At 38.7% G+C, this 13,712-nt stretch overlaps 1 protein-coding gene across 4 annotated transcripts in view; it reads left to right on the top strand.

Moving 5' to 3' along the window:
• The window catches only part of TOPAZ1 (testis and ovary specific TOPAZ 1), a 43,626-nt gene extending 30,020 nt beyond the window's left edge, over positions 1 to 13,606 (top strand). For 2 of the 4 annotated variants that reach the window (XM_085051202.1, XM_085051201.1), the window contains exons 15-21: positions 521 to 621; positions 3,704 to 3,869; positions 4,697 to 4,861; positions 5,878 to 6,081; positions 7,153 to 7,336; positions 7,997 to 8,192; positions 10,836 to 13,604. In XM_085051202.1, the coding sequence (XP_084907328.1) occupies positions 521 to 621; positions 3,704 to 3,869; positions 4,697 to 4,861; positions 5,878 to 6,081; positions 7,153 to 7,336; positions 7,997 to 8,192; positions 10,836 to 10,898 (1,079 nt within the window). In that variant the 3' untranslated portion in view covers positions 10,899 to 13,604. Of the gene's footprint in view, positions 1 to 520; positions 622 to 3,703; positions 3,870 to 4,696; positions 4,862 to 5,877; positions 6,082 to 7,152; positions 7,337 to 7,996 lie in introns of all 4 variants that reach the window. The other 2 variants (XM_085051203.1, XM_085051204.1) reach the window with 2 other exon arrangements.
• The last annotated feature ends 106 nt before the right edge of the window (positions 13,607 to 13,712 follow it).

Raw genomic sequence — 13,712 nt, 5'->3', positions numbered from 1 at the left:
GATATGAGATAAATATCAAATAAGCACTAAATTTTAAAATATTTTATTTATTTTCCATTAGTACAGAAATATTTCTTTCCCACCTCTGAATATATTGTTGTGCTCACACCCTACTTTGAGACCACTGCTCTAAAATACCAACAGTGCTTCCAAAGAGGTTGTATAACAGGATTTGAAAAGCTTGTAGTTACTCAGTTCTGCAATTACCAAAATTTCTTCATGGTGCCAGAAAATGTAAAGCTTACTTTATAACTAATGATGTTATTACTAAATTATGCCATTACATGTCCAAGCACTTTATGGACGACTTAGACTACTATGAAATAGTGTCTTAATAAACTATAGTTATTTGCCCTGCTTCTGGTGTTAAGACTAAGGAAGTTGCTACTTTTAATGGCAAATATTTCGGAAAATGTATTTAGTATTTTCACAATTACTATGTTTTTGAAGTGTGTCATTGCTTTAAAATTGCATCTACATGAGAAGTCAAAAAAAAATGGCCTTTTCTTTTTCTTTCCAGTAATGAAAAATTCACACCATAATGAAGCAGACAGACATTTCATTGGAAGGACTGGGATAAGCGTAATGTATTCATATCATAAAGTACTGCAGTGGATAAAGGTATGCAGGGCTACAGGAAACTGACTGGAAGAAAAAGAATTAGTAATTTATCTTCTGGGTATTAAACTGTGTTTCTCTAGTGGAATGACTGGGTGTGCCACCTGCCCCCTTCCATCTTAGTACTTCTTAATTGTCCAGCTGGACTGAAGCATTTCATTGTGCCTTTCTATGGAGCCCATCATAACTTTGTCCTGCAACCTAGAAACTGATTGCTCAGGTTCAGCTTGTGATTTTTCTGAGCTGAGGTTGAATCTCAACTAAGAGACAGGTCTTCTGAGATTCTGAGGTGAGGTGCTGATGGGATTGTTTCCCAGAAACATCGCTTTCTTCCTCCTGGCAATCATACTGTATTCTGAGACCTCCCAATTCGAGTGATATTTAGAGAAGTTTGGGCAATTTCCTGCACTGGTATTTCTGCATCTGACCTCAGATGGAATGGATAAGGCCAGGGAGACAAAAAAGCAGCATAGCAAAGCTGCACTTGGTGAACTGCTTGTTCCCCAAACACTGCTGGAAGTGCTTTTCTTCCACTGAATCTAAGTTTCGAAGTTCTGTGAATCTTGCAAAACTCAGCAATCACAAATCCATTACAATCATATCTTTGCTGTCAAATATTACACAGGGCCAGGGCTAAGAGACCACACTTTTGACTGGATGTTTTACATTCCTTAGGCCTCAGGCAGTATTGGTCATCATTTTTCACTGTAGCAAGATCCATTTCAATGTTAAATTTGTCTTTTTGTTCCTGGAAGGAAGGAGTGCATACCAAACTGTATCATTTATAGAAAGCAATGTGTCACGTAACAGCAGAAAGAAATAATGTAAAACACCAGTGATTTTAGAGTGTGTTTTGGTCAGTGATCACATTCTGAACTTGGGCCTGATCCTTCCAGCTAATAATTATGCTGTACTGGGATGTTCCTCATCCCACACGTCATGCTAGAAATTTGATTTCTAACATGAATTTTTATGAACAGAAACCAATGCTCTTATCCCCTTTTGTCTCTTGAGGTTTTGGGTTGGCTTTTTTTGGGAATTATCATTAGAGAACCCTTTCTGGTTTGCATCAAGGAATTAAGTTGTCTTCTGTACGATTGTCTCTAGGGGATGACATTTAGGAATTCTGTTATGTAAAAAACCTGTGCACTGCTCAGTCTGTTGCCAGGGTCAAGCCATGTCCCAAGAGATAATTTGATAGAGGGCCTTAGTCTAGAGGCAGGGTACCTGTTCTGATGAAGCATTAATTTTGCAGCATTGGCTTTTTGAGTTGAATAGTCTTCAGCAGGTCAGTATAAAGCTGCAACACAGTGTGGTACTTTTTAAGATTAAATGGAAGGAGAGAAGGTCTTTGCATTAGCACTTGGGTAATGCTGCACTGGAGCATTTCAGGCATTTTTGTTCCACTAAACAGTTAGAAGAGTAAAGCTATTCCTGACCATAGAAGGGATAATCTAAATTCTTGCCATTGAGGAGTGGTAGTGCCCACTCAAGAGTTTTGTTTGCCTTGGGTTTTGGCCATCGTCTTCAGCTTATAATGTTTGTATGCCTTCATACATTTTAGCTGTTTTCCAGATCCATCTTAAGGGTGAGCCTGATACTTGGATTGCACAACCCCTGATATTCCAAGGAGCTTAATCTTCATGTCCTAATTTCAGAAGTGCAGGGTGTGAAAAGCATGTGTAGTGTTTTTCTTGTACAACATGAGTCACTAAAAGTAGATGCTTTTTACAATACTATGATTTCTTTTCATGTCTAGAGCAAAAGATCTTTGTTTCTTTGAGTGTTGAGTTTGGTATCAAACCTCCTTCTCAAGAGGTTACTGACCAAGATCCTGAACCAATCTTAGAGACAACCCGTGTTGACCATATCAGAGTGTGAATGAGACTCTGCTCTGAATGATTTTTATCAGAACTGGCGGATCCCAAATTGGTCTCTGCTTCAGGGATCTGTCATTCTTACCTCTCTCTTCCAGTTTCACTCCATTATATGTATCAGATAAATCCCTAATCCTGTAGTTATGAGCTAGTATCTACTTGATACCATATCTTTTTTGCCCAAAAGGTGGTCCAGAAAGCAAGGTAGTAATGGATTTGCTCTTCCTGTTCTGCCCAAATTAATTCTGGCTTTAGGACATGCGACATGCTATTTTATGAATATGTTGGACAGCCTGAAACTCTAAATGTGCTTTCCAGATCATTTTTCCTTCATGAACATCGAAACCCTTTATTGCAGAGCTTTGATGATTGGTGGTTTCAGGGGTAAAATATGTATGCTCCTTGGTCCTGAAGAGAATATTCTTTATAAGAGGTAAAGAAAGTTCGTAAAACAGATGTATTTCAAAAAAGCATGCAGATTTGCAACATGAATGTGTCTTGTATGGAGACAGCTCTTCAAGCAACGCCAGGCTGCTTCCTGGATATTTACTTGTAGAGGATTCTGTAACATTAATGCTCCTTTGGCAGCTATTTCATCCACTTTCTATTTCAACCTTTCCTTGAAAGACATTGCTATGGTTTATTTTTACTCAGCTTTTTAATATTTCAGAGAACTGGTCAGAGGTTCTAGTCCAATTAAGGATTTCATTCCACAACTGCGTTTTAATTAAGTGCCCTTCCTTTATGGATAATTTTTCTGTTTATGGCTACATACTTACCATTTCTCTATAAAGACCACTTCCTAGTGGCCACTTCTTTTGCCAGAAGGGTGGAATAGACTCAGATCCTCCTTAATTTTATTTTTCATTTCTAGTTTACACTTATATTTCAAGTTTCACCTGAGTCTTTCTGGTATGTAATTTTCCCCTTCAGCCACATAACGTCTACAGTTGAATGGGTTCTTTGCACCTTAAATGTTAGCTGCAGTTAATATTAGTATTTTTAATGGGCTGTGCTGAAATAAATGATTGCAGATACCTGTAGGCCTTCAAAAGTGTCTTTAAGTGTCAGTTTGGATAACTGAACTGATACCTATAAATCTGTGTCACTTAATTAAATCTGCTTTATTTTTTGTAAATATACCATGTATTCACTGATGTCATTGCTTTCTCCAACCTTCCCCTTTTCCCTTCTCCCTCTTACACTAGGGAAGGAAGGTTTTAGATAAACTGCATGAGCTGCAGATAGATTTTACACTCTTGAAAGGACTTGTAGGTGCAGGGAGGTCAGCATCAAGATGTCAGATTGTTAATAAAGCTGCAGAAATCTTTCTTCATTCTGGAGATTTGGATGGAGCAACAAGGGTATTGAGAGGTAAGCCTGTCTTAACAGTTTTGAATTCATTTTGAACAATTCATTTCTATGACAGATTTCATAGCAAAGTTACAGGCTGGTTTGTGCTACTAAATACAGTTAATAATACTGGGACAACAAAGGAAATGGGATCCATCTTATTGGTTAGTATTCTTCTGCATATGTACAAGAAGTATTACAACTAATGCCTGATTTTTTCAGAAGGTTTCACAGTAGTCTGCTATCAACACCATTCTAGTCAAAAATGTGGTGTAATGAGGGAGGAGTGCCGCTTGGAAAATGACCCTGCCCCATGTAGTTTTCCTTTGAACCAGGGGACATTTTGTGTCAAAAAAATTTCTGGCTTGGGTAGATGAAACATTCCTTTGCACCTCACAGTATCCCCATTTAATATAATTCCTTTAGAACAGTACCATATTTCTGCAATTGCTACATATGTCTTTTTGGAATTCTGATCTGCTGAAAAGACAAGAAATTCATAAGTATAAAAATGCACTGTATGCTGTAAAGTAATACTGAGGTTGTAAATCTGCCATTCAGTTTTACAGATGTACATAGATACATGCATATCTATATATGCCACTGACAGTCCATTTTACTGCAGTGATATACCATAAAAGGAGTGATTTACAATACAAAGGTTCAGAGAATCAGTCTGAGGAGTATTGGTCATAAGGAACAAATTATTAATAACTCAATCTGCAGTTTCTGTGCAGTTCTGAAATTTGTGTTGTGGTACAGTTTACACTACATTCTTAATGGCCAAAAGTCTCAGCATCCAGAAGTTCCAGTTCCTAGAAGTAACACTGCACTGTTGTTTGCCACAGAGTCAGAGTGGACTACAGATGCACCGTTGTGGCCCTGTGATAAAATGGACATCCTCAATCGACATAATCTGTTATGTGCAATAGTGCACAAATACTTGAGGAAGAGTTTGTACAGACAGGCATTTGAAGTTCTGCAGAACTTACCAGGTTTGCAGGAACATTCTGGTAAGTAAAGAAACTATACTCTGTTAAGAGCTAAAAACTTAACAGATGGTTCTGTGCTGGTTTTGTAGTGTTTTCTAGCTAAAATTTATTCAAGAAGTAAGATGGGTTTATGCAAGCCTATTTTTTTTTTTGCAAAGATTATAGTGTTAGTTAAAATATGTGTTGCACTCTGCAGCCCTTGCTGCACTTGTGCATACACACTTGGATGTGCACACACACCTGACCTCTTACGCTCAGGAGCAACAGGAGCAACAGGAAAGACCTCTTAAATTTTTAAGTATCGTACACAGTCTATACAGTGAGATAAAACAGGGATATAATTGGCACAATTAATTTTATCTTAACTTCAGGTGAATGAGGTGGGGATATTCTTGAACTGAGCTAGCTAACCTAGCTGTCTCTTACATACCATGTTAAGAGCTGAGTGCTCTTTCAGGCTCAGTTTATCTCACAAATTTTGGACAACTACTTTAAAATGAGATGCATAAATACTTAGGCTCCACTGAGGAAACCTTGGCAGATTCCTGTGTGTAGGTCTCAGCCTGTTGCCAGTGTATGCTTTTAGATATGTCAGGAGAGATTGGTTGGAAGACCATCTACTTAGCAAATACTGAAAGGATTTAGTTCTTGGAGTTCTGAGGTGAATACAAGGCTGCTGAGTCCTGCCCAAAAGGAGAGAGTTCAGAGTAAGAGCAGAAGCAGAAATGGGAGCACCAAGGGGATTTTTATTGGTGGAAACCTTAAGTCTGAGAGATCAGTTGAAGATGAGCAAGTGAATGTATTTGTATCTGATTCTGTTGGTTTTGCCAGCAAATTATTACTTGAACCTTAATACTTACCCTTCACAATGTGAATGAACTACTGAGTGAAAAGACTTTTGATGAAGAAAGCATTTGTGTTATCCCAACCTTACTCCATCTTGCTGATAGAGGCAAGAGTACTGACTGAGAAGTGATTCTTCAATTAGATTTGCATTTGACTTAATTCAGTAGTTAATATTCTTGATTTCATTTCAGATACTGTAGATGCTTCTCAATACAGCTGCCTTTTTAACAAGCTGATAAATGCCTGTTTTGAGAACAAGAACCTTGGGGTCTCATCATCTGCAGTAGACTTCATGTTTTCAAAAAAAATTGCTATTGATTTTGTTTTACTTAGAAGATTAATCACAGCTTTGGGAAGAAGTTCTTTATGGTCTAAAGCTAGGACCTATTACAAAAGTAAGTTGCTTCTTAAACAATATCCTTCTCTTACATTCTTTGGATAATGTGCTCATTAGCAGCTCAGTATGTTGGAGAGAAACGAGTAAGAAGAAAAACACTGTGTCACTCTCAGGAATTTATTTCTAACCAAAATATTTATTAGGAAATGGTGTGTTGGAAATAAGAATTAGTGCATACTACCTGGCATGAAATAAATGTAATTATTATAAAATCAATTTTTTATATTCAGTTCTAAAATTTCAGGAATGTGAACCCTGAAATGGTTGAGAAGTGCATCATCTTCACTTTTTCACCTACGCAAATTAGATTTCCTTATACTTCTCTCTAGAAGTGTAGCACCATCTCTGTAGTGGTAAAATTTCTAATATTTAAGATTTGAAAAGCCTGGCTAATAAGTTTATCCTAACTATAAGAAAATTCCTTTCAACTAAAAGCTAGTAGTCTGTAATTGTTTTTAACTACCAGTTTCTGAGCTAAGGTAATACTGGGTTGTGCCACTTTGCATAGGGTCTCTCCGTATTGCACATTACTCGCTGTTTGATTCTGTCTTAGAATTGTGGTGGTTAGCAGACTGCTTTAAGAGTCCATGCTTTCTGGGATGAATACTTGGGTTTTTTTAACATTAAAATGATTGTTTTTCCTCATCTCTTTTTTTTTCCCCCTGAAATGCTATATAGGTTGGGTTGCTGGGATCACTTGACAGAAGACAGGGGAGCAAAGCAGGAGATGCTGTTCAAACGTTCTCTCACTTTGACCATGATTAACAGCTTCTGTCTGACCTGCCTAAATTGTACTTGTGTTACTACACACTTGGTGTCCCCAGACAGAGCTTTTTAATCATAGCTGATAACACTAATTGATTAAAAACCAAAACATTTTACAACAGTGAATATTGTATGTGAATACTGTTTGCTGTGTTCTCAAATCAGGCCATTTCATAGGTGAAATATTAAAATCCATTAATGGTTTGGGGTTGGGTTTTTCTGCATTTAGTCACACACAGAAGAAAACAGATCTATATTTAATATTGGTAATGCTGATTCCTCACCTTTCTGAATTTATTCTCAGATGCTTTATCACTGGGTTGCTACCCAGAGCTGCAGGGAAATTTTTGTCACAAACTTCTGAAGATTCCATCTTACCTGTCTGAAGTTGAGATGCTCTTGACCATTGAAATATTTCTTGTTTCAAATGCCAGTGATATTCAAAGTTCAAGGACTACAAGTCAGACTCTTCAAGTAATACTGAAAAGGTTTGTTGCCAGATACATACCATTTTGATTGTATTTGTTCACGTGACCATGTTAGTAATAGATCTTACTTTCCTTATCCTTCCCAAAGAATACATATTTTAATTTTGTTCCTTGGTAAGTGAGAAATTTTTTCTCTCTCATTTTCATGTGTATGGCATTGTATATGTGTTTGTTTTCTTAAAGAGTGAGTTCTGCTCTTGCAAAAAATCCAGGCATGTCACTTAGGCACAGCCTTGTTCCAAAAGTGATTACATGCCAAAACTGAGTAAACCTTATGGATTCAAGCATGTACATGAATTCTTGCTGTAATCAGTCCATTAAATGGTTTGCATTCCTTTACTGAATTACTGAATTTTCCGGCACAGAGACAAACATTTTTTCATGAAATGTGCTGTGAATACTGCAGAGCTACTTTGCAGTGGCATTAAAGCCTGTTCCGTTTCATTGCCATAAAATATGTTAAATATATACTTTCTATAATTTTTAGTTCTTCAGAATAATAATCTAAAATCTGTCTAGAACTTACAAGATTTATCAGTGAAGTGAATACAAGGCATTATTTTAAGGTTTTTGTAATCTTTCAGCCAGTGTAAAGTGTTGGGCAAGTGACACAGGGCCTGTATGGTACCTAATTTTGTACTTTTAAAAATTTCCTTGCAGATGTGAAGATCAGACAGTTCAGAATAACAGTGCATATCACATGGCAGTGGAGAGGCTGATCCAAGCAGCTCGTTTATCTGATCCAAAGCTTTTTCTTAAGCATTTGACAATGAATGTCAATATGGAAGAAGTTTACAGCCTGGAGCATTCATCTGCTCTAAAATGGCTTCAGGAGAATATGAAATGGGCTGAGAAGGTCTACCTGTTTCAGTAGTTATTAAATAGTTCGCACTGTGTTTGGGCTGTGCCTTGCTGATTTACAGAAAAGTTTCAAACTCAAGTTGTGTTTTTAAATACTGTATTGATGATAATGCAGATAGTAGCACAGAAAGTATAAACTGTATAAACTGTCACACTGTCATATAGATGTTTTGAAATGGCATCATTAGATAATGAGGAAGCTGCAGCCTCAGAACCTACATTCTCCATTCTTACAGAGAATTTAGCACTAGCTTACTTCTCCCAGCAGGTGATCATATAAGTGTAGTATAAGCATAGATAAAAGTGTAGGCAAGTGCATTGATTGAGTGTATCTCCTGTTCTTCAGTGAGACGTTTCCCACATTGCTTCATAGTCTGTACAACTAATACATGTGTCCTTTTGTCTGTCTCACAGTAACTTGTGAGGACACTGTCCCAACTGTTTGCACTGTAAATCTTAACTTCTTTTCTCCAAAAGCCCAATAAAAAGCACTGAGAATAAAATAACTTCAAAATCACTTGAGACATGCCTGACTTAGGATACCTTTCTTCACAGAACTGAGAGAGCCTACACATGTTGCTCACAGCTGAAGGTTTAGTTGATAATTTAGTTAGATATTTATTTGGTACAAATTTAATTAGATAATAGCTTGTGTATGGTTTCACATTTGTGTCTAAGGTTACTTCCACTTAAAACTTGCTTTCTCCTTCAGTTATGCTCTTAGAGGCAGGTGGGTTTGCCCATCTTTTAGGTTCTGCCAACTTTGTGATGGGATGGAGGTTTCTAGCAAGCTTGTTTCACCATTCCTAGTTCTTCAGGATTTCTGCTTTTTCTCCACCAGAAAATCCTGCATCAGATTCAAAGCATGAGTTGCTTAACTCACACTCGACAGCCTGAGGAAGAAGAAGCAAACATTTAATATCAGAAGAACTCTCATGGCAAAACAATACGATCTCTGTCAAAGTTGATACTTACCTGACCTCGTCACTTTTGTAGTGTTGTTAGTTTAGATCTCCAGTACCAACCTTCACAAACTTGCCAGTAATACAGTTCTTTTGGTCCTGCTCTCCATCCCTTTTAATGCCTTTTGTTCTGAACACTTCAGCTCTTTCAGGTATAGAAGTTCACGCTTTTTTTTTAGGCTGTTCCATCATAAGTGAGATCAAGATGGTGGCATAAGACCTCAATGTTTGAAAAATGTCTCTCCTTTGGGGCAGCATAAGTCTCTTCCCAGTTCCTGCAGCATTATTGCAGGTGTCCTTTGCGGCTCTGAATCATGAAAGCCATCGTGATCTTAGTACTGAATGGTTATGGAGGGTTTTGGTGTGAGTGGTTTTTCTCTTTGGGGGAGGTTGCCACTCCAAGTCTTGGGGTGTATACCATTAATCTGATGTCATGAATATGATCATCAGTTGTTGAATTCTTGACCTCTTCAGGGCTAGTCCTGACCCTTTTCAATACCAGTTCTCATCCAGTCTGTTAGGGAGTTGCTTGTGGAAGAGAGAGGATTTAATCTGATGACCACCAAGATCACTACTTTCCTCCTGTGCCACTGTACAGAAAAATGCAAGGATAGAGGCTCTTGTCTTTTCACAGGGTATCATTCATCTGTAAGGATCTCATCTGCCTGCCTTGTAAAAAATGGTAGATTCAGTACCAATGGTACCAGATGGCATTTCTTCAGAAGCTGTTCACCTCAGTCTTAGAGTACAGTTGGCACTAGTTCAAACAAACTTTGGGTTCCACCCCATTGTATTCACAAAGATGGCTCTGCCATTTGCCACGATATCCACCTGGTAAAATCCAGCCAGATTCTGCTGCTTTTGCTTCCCAGTAGCTGAAAGAGTGGCTAAGAAGTAATCAGGTTTCAGGTGAGTGATCTAATCTGATGGTCTTGCAACAACCTCAGCATTAGTGAAAAGAGCAATTTTGGAAGGTTCCAGCAAACTAAAACTGGTAGTAAGAAACTTAAGTAATTTTTGCTGATTACTTTTTCTAGGATCCTTTGTAGCTTAATCTCTCTTGGAATTAGACACAGGCTATCTGACCCTCAGCTAAATCCCACATTTCTGTAAGCAGTACCCAAGGTGGCTAATACTGTGTTTGACTGGCACACAAGGACAAAATCCTCTTTGTAATCTCTGGCTTCAAAGCTTGGGTTTGTTCTAGAGACAGCAGATATCTTTTCACTGTAAGCAACCTTGAATTTTCATTTAGATCATCCCCAGAACAAAACTCCAACTGTTGCTTTATTTTGCAGACAGAGGTTAATAATTGACCTTCAAGCTTAACTTGGAACTGTGTAAAATTTTTCAATGTTTTGGCTCTATCTCCTGAGTATCATCTTCAGCAGATAGGATGTAATCTCAGTAATGTTTTATAATAACAAGCAAGGCACGATCCCCACATCATTGTTCAGAAGTTTCGTTACAACTGAGGCTTCTGGTGTTTCTGACAATAGTGTTTCTGCCTGTATCACCATGATAGACCATTAGGCAATTTAAACAACTTTGTGGTTAAGTCCTGTTTTTCACATTTTTGTTTTGTCTGGGTCTACATGAAATAGAATGCAAATTTCATCATTTTGATGTGTATCAGAAAGGTTTCTTGAGTAACATTCTTGGTATTTTGGTAACAGGAACTCCATGTGTCAAACAGGACAAAACTCCACTGTGGAATGGAAATGAGACTGAAAAGATGAAAAATGTTCTGAGAAATAAAGTTAAGTACAACAGAGGCAATGCAGTTTTGCAGAGCCAGCCACTTAGTGGACAATATCCATGTTTTTAGTTTTTCCCAGGTTTAAGTTAAGGTGAAAAAAATCTGTGTTTGACATTAAGCAACTTATTTGATACAGTTTTTCATATAGGAAATAAAACGTGTGTTTACCTGTTTGCAGAGAGAGACAGAAAAATGTGCAAATACAAACTTTCCTGTGCTGTGCTCAGTAGCTTGGAGTAGACAACGCTGTGCTCCTTCAGTATGTTGTTAGATGCGTGAGAATCTCCCTCTGTGAAAATCTTTCTTCAGTTGTCACTGATTACACACTGTGCTCGTGGAAAGATTATTTTTGTTGGGTATGGACAGTTTCTTGTAACTGAAACAGAATAATGTGGTTTGGAAGACTTACCACAATTTCATTTCAAAGTATTGATAATTTTGAGAGTTCTTAACTCATATGTGGCATGGAGGTGAGAAGCTGGAAATAGGAGCTTAGTAGTTTTATGGTGTTTTATAAAGAGTAGTGGGGGGTGGGGAACATTTTGGAGGAGTTGTTGTTAATAAATGTTTTTTATTATTTATATAAAGCATTCAAAATATCTGTGAGTCTTATTGTCGTTAAATTATTTAATTTTGTTCAGATTCCTGTAATGAACAGTCTTTGATACGCAGGAAGACAGTCAAGCAGCAAAGTAGACATGGAGAGTTTAATATCTAGTAACTACTACAAGAATCTAGAGTATGATATGCAGCATGAGGAGGTTAAGAAAATGTAAAATCAGTCAGCCTGTGCAGTTTTTCACCACACTAGAGCACACAATGTAGCAAATGCTCATGAATAAATTGGGCTGAAACTCCCAGCTGTGGAGATTGCCAGCTTCCAGCTTTAACTGGAAGTCAAGGCTGCAGCCAGGGTTACAGGCTGTGCTCAGTTCACTGAAGAATTCAAATGAATGTAGTGAGAATTTCATCTGAGGAGAAATAGTAAAATGTCTCTGCTATAGTAGTAGAAGTTTAATTACTAAAGTCTCAATGCCATGCTCCTGAGCTTAATAGGATTTAGCCACAGGAAAAGCAATTATTCACGTTTTTTGTCCATTCACATTCTCCAGGTGCATCTTACATCTTCGTGGTTTTGTTGGAGGGTTTTTTGCAAATGCCAGCTCTACATTTTTCAGTCTTAACTCCTGCATAACTTTTTTTTGTAAAATTACTAGAACAATGTGTAGTATCCAAAATGAATTCTGACATGATTGTCGCAGAATTCTGTACCATTGCATGTGATGGGATTGGAGAAACTGATGCTATTTTTGACCTTCCACAGACCAAGGACCAAAACAGAAACAAACGAGCAAGGCAAAAACAGTTAAATTGCCACTTTAGCAAGTTAGAATTAAGAAACAAGAATGCTTAAAATTCTCTGTTAGGGCACAAGAGGTCAAAACACAAACTTTTTCAGATGATAATTTTATCTGGTATAAAGAAAACTTTCCGTCTGGAAATCCGTGCCGCTCTTGTTGAGCTAGTGGGATGTGTCCTGGGTATGGACAGGGAATATCACGACCAGATAAAGCCATAGTAGTACTCCCATCAGCGCAACAAATGTTGAGACTTAGCTAAAAAGCAGGAACTAATGCCTGTGCAGGGGTGGGGGCTCTGTTGGAAAATGTGTACCCTAAACAGTTGAGCTGGTCTCGGGCAGTGACATTTCCTGATGACCTCTCTCAATTTATTTTATTCCTCAGTGAGTTAAAATAAATCCCAGGTGAAACAAACAGCACACTTTTCTGTTGAATTAATTAAATTTATTTTTTCATTTGCATAATTGTCCAAGCAATTTGCTTACTTAACTGATTGGCTTCTACTGGGAAGCAAAAAACACACTGCACTTTATGGAAATTATGAAAATCCCTCAAGGGCTTGTGAGACTGTTAACTTGATTTAAAGCTTCACTGAACTACAGATAGTTCCTAAACCTTGTCAGTTCTCTTTTTAACCTTTTCTGCGTGGAAATGCAGTAGATTGCGTGCAAGTAACTCCAATCCCTAACAGTTACTCTCCCTTTGTTCTCAGACTGACAGCAATAGACATTTTTGCTCCGAGGTTCCATGTCCCTGTATCAGCTGCATTTTGACACCAGCTACCTTGGAAGAAAAATAGATGTGTAAATGTATGTGTATGTCAAGCATTACTAATTTAAGACGTAATCTTAAGCTCTGCCAGGGGAGGTTTAGATTGGACAACAGGAGGAGTTCCTTCACAGAAAGGGTGTCTAGACACTGGAATGGGCTGCCTAAAGAGGTGGTGGAGTCACCGTCCCTGGAGGCGTTTCAGGAAAGATTGGATGTGGCATTCAGTGCCATGGTCTAGTGGCCGGGTGGTGTTCGGTCACAGGTTGGACTCCAGGATCTGAGAGGGCTTTTCCAGCCCAATTGATTCTGTGTAACTGCAGTTACACGGCAAACAGCTTTGCATTCCCCTCGGGACTGCAGAGTTCACGCCTGGTTCTTCGCCTACTTGGTGTTTTCTTTCTGCAGAACAAAGGCGACGTGAAGCGCACGCAAGCATTTGGCTCAACGGCTGCCATCCCCTCTGCAAAAGGGCAGGCTTTCCTGCATTGGGGGTTTCCCCTTCTGTGTCCCCGAGGAACCGCAGTGGGCGTAGCTGGATGGAGGGGCGCAGCAGCCTCTGGAAGGGGAAAAGGTCGCCTCCCCTCAGGCAGGAGGCAGCCCTGCGCGGCAGAGCCGGGGGCGGGGCCCGGCCTGGGGGAGCCCCGCCCGCCCCGAGCGGCCGC

This window comes from Lichenostomus cassidix, chromosome 2, assembly GCF_008360975.1.
Source record: "Lichenostomus cassidix isolate B80296 chromosome 2, HeHo_3.0, whole genome shotgun sequence".
Classification (NCBI taxonomy): Eukaryota; Metazoa; Chordata; class Aves; order Passeriformes; family Meliphagidae; genus Lichenostomus; species Lichenostomus cassidix.
The sequence above is the reverse complement of the archived record's forward strand: the minus strand, read 5'-3'. Positions and strand labels throughout refer to the sequence as shown.